Source organism: Gavialis gangeticus, unplaced genomic scaffold (assembly GCF_001723915.1).
Source record: "Gavialis gangeticus isolate Ggan-Ray unplaced genomic scaffold, GavGan_comp1, whole genome shotgun sequence".
Classification (NCBI taxonomy): Eukaryota; Metazoa; Chordata; order Crocodylia; family Gavialidae; genus Gavialis; species Gavialis gangeticus.
Genome location: NW_017729022.1, coordinates 159087243 through 159094637, shown reverse-complemented (window position 1 = coordinate 159094637; position 7395 = coordinate 159087243). Strand labels below are relative to the sequence as shown.

Below are 7395 nucleotides of genomic sequence, written 5' to 3'. Positions count from 1 at the left end.
GGCCATATATCTTCCTGCCACCAGTTCCCCTTTGGGTGTGGTCCCCTCACTGGGACCTTCAGCTAACACTAGCCCTGGCCTACCTCCAGGCCAGTCAGGACCCCAGGCCCCTGGCTCTTGGGCATCCCACTTGGTGGGCCTCCTTGCCCTTCTGACCCTCCTGGTCCTGGTCCCCACCTGCGCCAGTCAGGGGAAGCTCTGGCAGGCCTTGCTGTATGACCTGTACTCTTTTCCCGGGGTCCCCCTCTCTGGGTCCTCCTTTACGGATGTGGGGAGCTGGGGTACCTCACACTACAACTGGTGCCTCAAGGTCTCACAGGGGACTCTCACTCCCCTCCCTGGGCAGCAGGTCGTGGTGCTATTACCGGTGTTATATTCAACCCAAACTCTGCCTCCCTGCATTGGAGGACTTACTGGGGTCAGGACTCAGCTCTCTCTCTCTGGCTGAGTCCCCTCTCCCTTCACAGGGCTCCACATGCTGCCCCCCTCACACTGGGATCTCGGGGCTTCCCTCCACAGGTGGGCTCAGGTAGCCGTAGCCATGCCTGGCCCCAGCTCTCCTCCTCGGGGTCTTGAACCCCTGCAGGGCTCAGGCAGCTTTGGCCACACCTGGTTTCCAACTCTCCTTGGGGCTTGCACCCCCACAACTACCTCCAATGTACGCGACCCACCCAAAGGTGAGGGCTAGGTGTTAAGGTGCCCTGACCTGCCTTTCACTGGAGTGATCACTGGCCTGGCATTTCCTGGGGGCTCCCGTGACACCAGGCGCCACCCCACCAGGCCACCCACTCCCGGCAAGGTGTAGTTTCCGGTTGTACCCAGGACCAGGAGCCTCCTACCATCCCCTACAGCTCCTCCCTTACCTCCAGATGAAACTCGGCAGCCCTCAGGCCAGGTGATGTTGTTACCTGCTCTCCAGCAGCCAAACTGCCTTGTTTATATAGGCAGCCCTGAGCCAAAAATGGCTGCCCTCATTAGGCACCTGGAGGCTGCCAGCTCCAGGCCCTTAAAGTGGCAGGCACACATAGTGCCCTGCCACAGTTTGCGAAGAGCTGGCAGATGCAAAGATCTGGCTCAGTGTGTGCTAGCTCCAGAGCTGAAAGCAGCATAACCTGAGTATAGTGTCACCCTAATAAGCCTTGTTGTTTAGACAAATTAATTAGTCAATGCATAGTGCAGTGGTAACACAACTAGGGGTGGATACAGGGTGGGACAGTTGCATCCCACTTTGATTCCTCCTCCATCCAATCTTTAAAACAATCTGTCTGGGAGGTATTCTTATTCAGGCAGTGCTGAGAGACGAATAGTTTCATTATCATCTCCCTGATTCCTGCTAATTTCTTTCTACTCTACCAGTGTTAACAACCCTCTGCCCTTTTTAATGGTTTTGATGTTTCACTATTCAAACTATCCTTTCTTCTGCACCTTTGTGGTCTGTTAGCCATTCCTGGTAATGTGTGTTTTCTATTTCACAGCCCTGAAGACTATTTTTAGCTGTAGCTAAAATTTTTACCAAGGTGTGGTAATATTAATTCAGACATAGAAATGACTAATAGTGAGGTATTGGAAGTGCTGTCAAGACGGCTAGATTTTGTTTTATGAATCTGAATAAAGACATACATTAACTATATTGCCTAAGGGCTAAAGACATCTAATCATCTTCTGATTATTTTTTACCTAGTTTGTTGTGTCTTTTAAATTTGCTATATAATATACCAAATCAGTGCACATTTTAAACGTTATATTTGTTTTTGCCCCCTATCATATTAGCAAAGCTTCTAGTTTCTTTTTAGCTGGAGAAGAATGTGTTGTGTTATATGTGAAGTGCCATACCATCTGCAGTCCCTCTTTTCAAAATCCATGAACACAGCTGATTTGCTTCCATCTCCAAAGCTAGTGTGCATTGCGTTTCTCTTTGTGGCACTTCCTTTTGTTGTAGAACCTTGCCCAAAGTGTCTCGTTAAATTAATATTTCCATATCTTTGCTGTCAGTTGCATATTGTCTCCATATTACAGATTAGAATACAGAGGCAAACTTGCTGGAGGTCACCCAGTAACTAAGTAGCAGAACCAGGATTAGAATTTAGCAATTCTTGAGTTCTTTCTTCTCCTACTAACTTCATTTGCAAGTGTGAGTGCTGCATTTTTTTTTTGCAAACGAAGCCTCAGGTGTCTCAAATACGGCCCTCGGGGCCCTGTCTATCTTAACAGTTTTCACAACAAATGAGGCAGCAGTCCTAAAAATAGACATATTTACTACACAACTCTAACTTGTTCTCTAAGCATTATCTTCCCTGTGCACTGAATGAGAGAGGTTCTGACATGTAATTAAAGACCTGTCTTGTGCAGGTGCACAAGGAGGCAATGTAAATCTAATACTTCCAAACCTTCACAAGCATGATTTTGTAACTTAATGAATATTGTTTTAACATGAGGGGCATGGGATTGTATGTAATTTTTTTTCAAGAGGGAAGAAAAAAGAAAACCAGGCCCAGTTATGTACTGTAATGATCTCATTATCTTTTATTGGTTGAGTATGCAGTCTCAACTTTAAGCACTGAAGCACAGGTTAAGCTACAGCAGTGGTTCTCAACCTCTTAGGATTCAGTGCATTTCTCAGTAGACTCTCAGGGCATGCTTTGAAAAATGTCAGCTCTTAGTTTTCGCTTGATTTTTGGTTATTGGAAAGCAATAGAGCAATTCTGCTGCTGCAAAGAACTCAGAAAGATCATGACAGGTCAAAATGCTTTTAACATGATGATTTTCTACCTGAAATTTCTGAGTTTATCTTGTGACTCACATTTTACACCTAACAGTGGTAAGATTGCACAGTACTCTGGGGCACCCCTGCAGTTATTTCAGGGCATACCAGGGTGCTGTGACATCCTGGTTGAGAATTGCTGAACTAGAGAAATAATTACACTAGCTGGCTGCAAGAGAAGGATTTTTTTGGAAATAGGAAAGGGAGTCTGCGTGTGGCTTTGTGTTTTGGGGACTATCTGGCTAAACTTGCTATCTCCCTTACCTTCTCTGCTTGGAGATGAAGGACTGCTCCTGTCTGTACATGAATGTATGGAGCCTTAGAAACAAGCAGAAAGAACTGGAAGTCCTTTCACAGTCATGGAACTATGTCATGATTGGAATAACAGAGACTTGATGGGATAACTTACTTGACTAGAGCAGTGTCATGGATGGATACACATTGTTTAGGAAGGACAGGCAGGGGAGAAGAAGAAGAGGAGGAGTTCCTCTTAATGTAAGAGAATTATATGATTGCTCAAAGCTCCAGTATGAAACTGGGGGACAGGCCTGTTGAAAGTCTCTGGGTTAGGATCAGAAGGGAGAGCAACAAGGGTGATGTCGTGGTGTGGGTGTCTGTTATAGACCATCAGACCAGGAGGAAATGGTAGATGAGGCTTTCTTCAACCAGCTTGCAGAAGTTTCCCGATCATAAGTCCTTGTTCTCATGGGGGTCTTCAATCACCTTGACATCATCTCGGAGAGCAATAAAGCAGTGCATATAGGTCAATCTAGGAAGTTTTTGGAGAGTGTTGGGGACAACTTCCTAGTGCAAGTACAAGAGAGGCCAACTAAGGGGCATGCTCTTTTTGACCTGCTGCTCACAAACGGAAAAATTGGTGGGTAGTGTAGTTGGGGATGGCAACTTGGGGAGAAGTGACCACAAGATGATTGAGTTCAGGATCCTGAGGAAAGGAAGGAAGGAGAGCAGCCAAGTATGGACTCTGCACTTCAGAAAGTTTCAGCTCACTCGGTTTCACCTCATTATTCACAGGCAAGGTGGGCTCCTAGACTACTGCACCGGGCAGCATAGTTTGGGGAGAAAGTGAGCATCCATCAGTGGCAGAAGAGCAGGTTAGGGACTACTTTGAAAAACTGGATGTGTACAAGTCCACAGAGCCGGATGGGATGCACCTGAGGGTACTGAGGGAGTTGGCTGATGTCACTGCAGAGCCACTGGCCATCATCTTTGAAAACTCATGGCGATCGGGAGAGGTCCTGGATGATTGGAAAAGGGCAAATATAGTACCCATCTTTTAAGAAATGGAAGAAGGAGAATTCAGGAAACTACAGACTGGTCAGCCTCACCTCATTCCCTGGAAAAATCATGGTACAGGTCAAGAAATCCATTTCTGAGCACTTGGAGGAGATGAGGGTGATTAGGAACAGTCATTATGGATTCACCAGGGGCAAGTCATGCCTGACCATCCTGATTGCTTTCTATGATGAGATGACTGGCTCTGGATGCAGTAAGATCAGTGGATGTGATATACCTTGACTTTAGCAAGACTTTTGATAATCTTCCACAACATTCTTGCAAGCAAGCTAAGGAAGTACAGGTTGGATGAATGGACTGTAAGGTGGATAGAAAACTAGCTGGATCATCAGGCTCAGAGGGTAGTAATCAATGGTTCAGTGTCTAGTTGGCAGCCATTGTCAAGTGGAGTGCCCCAAGGGTTGGTCCTGGAGTCAGTTTTGTTCAGTGTTTTTATCAGTGACCTGGAAGATGGAATAGAGTGCACCCTCAGCAAGTTTAGAGATGACACCAAGCTGTGGGGAGTAGTAGATATACTGGAGGGTAGGGCTAGGTTTCGGAGAGACCTCAACAAATTGGAGGATTGGACCAAAAGAAATCTCATGAGGTTCAATAAGGACAAGTGCAGAGTCCTGCACTTAGGACAGAAGAATCCCATTCACCACTACAGACTTGGGACCAACCGGCTAAGCAGCAGCTCTGCTGAAAAGGACCTTGGGGGGTTCTAGTGGACAAGAAGCTGAATATGGGTCAGCAGTGTGCCCTTCTTGCCAAGAAGGCTAGCAGCATATGGGACTGCATTAGTAGGAATATTGCTAGCAGGTCAAGGGAAGTAATTATTTCTCTCTCTTCTACACTGATGAGGCCACATCTGGAGTACTGTGTCCAGCTTTGGGCCCCCCACTATAGAAAGGATGTGGACAAATTGGAGAGTCCGGTGATGGGCAATGGAAATGGTGAGGAGGCTGGAGGACTTGACTTCTGAGGAGAGGCTGAGGGAACTGGGCTTATTTAGTCTGGAGAAGAGAAGACTTGGTGGGTGGATTTAATAGCAGCCTTGATCTACCAGAAGGCTAGTTCCAAAAAGGATGGAGCTAGACTGATAAGGAGCAATGGTCTTAAATTGCAACAAGGGAAGTTTAGGTTATATATTAGGAAAAATGTTCTCACTGGAGGGTAGTAAAACACTGGAACAGGTTACTTGGGGAGTTTGTAGACTCTCCATCCTTGGAGGTTTTTAAGACCTGTCTAGACAAAGTCTTGGCTGTGATGTTCTATTTGGGGCTGGTCCTGCTTTGAGCAGGGGGTTGGATTAGAACCAGCACTTCTCAATCCATGGGTCATGACCCAAAAGGGTTGCTAAAGAACTTTTAAATTGGATTCTCCTTTAAAGAAGAAAAACATGGAAAACAGAGTTCCAGGCTTGAGGGGGTGCTTGGGGCCCCTACACACCCACTCTCTGCCCCTACATACCCACTCCTTGCCGCACACACTGGGGGGCTGGGGCTTGAGGATGGGGGGCAGTGGGTCAGGAGTGATTCTATGATTCTGTTGGCAGGGCCTCTGTTCATAGGGGTGGCCCACTGGAGTTATATGCTGTAGGCAGTATTGACTTATTTTTCTCTCCTGGATGGCCAGCTTTCACAGGATTTCCAGTACAGTATGGTGCTTCTGATGATTCTGCTTTTGCTAGAACCATGTTCTCAGTCTTAAATTAAAATGTTCAATTTCTTTGGCATGCTGATAGCGCTCATAGCAAAAAGGAAATGGCAAAAATACATATGGTAGCTAACTCGGAGATTGATCCCGAGATGTTCTCCCCATAGAATGTCAAAGGAAAGGAGTTGGGAGGGTGGGAGCTATTCAAGAAAAGTTCACGAGAATCTTTCCTAATGGAGATTTATCAAGCAACCTAAACCTGTAGAGTAATCATTCTCAACCAGTGTACAGCTACCTACATGCTAAACACGATCAACTCAGATTTCAAATAGGAATCCATAATGTTGAAAACGTTCTGATCTGCTGTGGTTTTTCTAAGTTTTATGCAACAGAAGAATTGTTCTATTTTCTTGTAGTCAAAAAATGAATGAAAGCTAAGAGCTGGCCTTTTTTGAGGAATGCCTTGAGTCTAAAGAGGTTAAGGATCACTGCTATAGAGGCAGTGGAGCAACTCATCAGTATATCAGAAATGTTGCTTGCAAATGAAAGTAGCTAATATGCATTCATATTTGTTCAGGCATGCCTTTTATCAGTTTGCTAATTTATACTTTAATTCTTTCTCACTGAAAAATTGAGATACATTCTTCATTGAATTGAAAACAGGTTCAGACCAGGAAACTGGTTAAATAATAAAATGTCATATTTTTCAGATCTATTACTATCATAATGTGAAATGCAGGAGAGAAATGTTTGACAAAGACATAGTAATGCTTCAGGTAATTGTATTAAGTTTTTTTGATTTTGTGATAGACATTTTCACTATATACCTATTGATGTAGTTTTACTTTTAAAAAATCTACTGTATAGCATTGAGATCTTCATATGACCTGAATTTTTTAAACATATTTACTTTTTTTTACAATCCTTCATTCTTTGGTTTTAAGTGCATTTACAAGGGAGGAACAAATTATATAGGGGGGAATGCTGTCTTTGGTGTTAGTTGCAACTATGAAAAACATAATTGGCACAGATATCAAATTGAAGATATAGGCCATGAAGTATCTAAAATACAACTTTTATTTTACAATGTTACTCAACTTGGATAACCATCTCAAACTACTCAGCAGACTTATTTCAGGGTTGTGGGCCTCTACTTGAACCAAAGTTCCCAGGGTACTGCAAACCTGAGGGTGGGTGTGAAGGTATTGTGTCCCATCTATTTAGGTCTTCGCAGGGGTCTTGACTAGAAGCCAGAGTTTCATTCTACCTCTCCCCCTTCCACCGCTCGCCCCCCTCACACACCTTACAGACCAGTGAGATTAAGGAAACCACATGCTGCCCAAGACAGGTGGCATGGTGGCATACCCCTCACTATGCAGTGCTGTGCTCAGCACTGGCCATGGTCTCAAGCGGACCACAAATTGATCCTCGTAAGCCATTGATTACAGTGGAAACTGCAGTAATTATATTTCAGTGCTTCTGCTTCCAAAAAGGCCTCCAAAATACTGGATGGAAGGTGAAGCCTTTTGCTGATTTTTGGCCCAAACTGAAGACTCCCAAACTGATGATCACCCAACCCCAAACATGAAAGTAGATCTAGAACCAGTTGAAGGGTGGGACAAGTTGAAAGCTGAAGTAAGGTTTGCAGAATGGCTAGTAATTACATCACAACCTAAAAAAAA

General features: G+C 44.7%; 1 protein-coding gene across 2 annotated transcripts in view; it reads left to right on the top strand.

Moving 5' to 3' along the window:
- The window catches only part of UBR2 (ubiquitin protein ligase E3 component n-recognin 2), a 119359-nt gene that overhangs the window by 56013 nt on the left and 55951 nt on the right, over positions 1-7395 (top strand). For both annotated transcript variants that reach the window (XM_019516393.1, XM_019516392.1), the window contains exon 18: positions 6424-6489. In XM_019516393.1, the coding sequence (XP_019371938.1) occupies positions 6424-6489 (66 nt within the window). The remainder of the gene's footprint in view (positions 1-6423; positions 6490-7395) is intronic.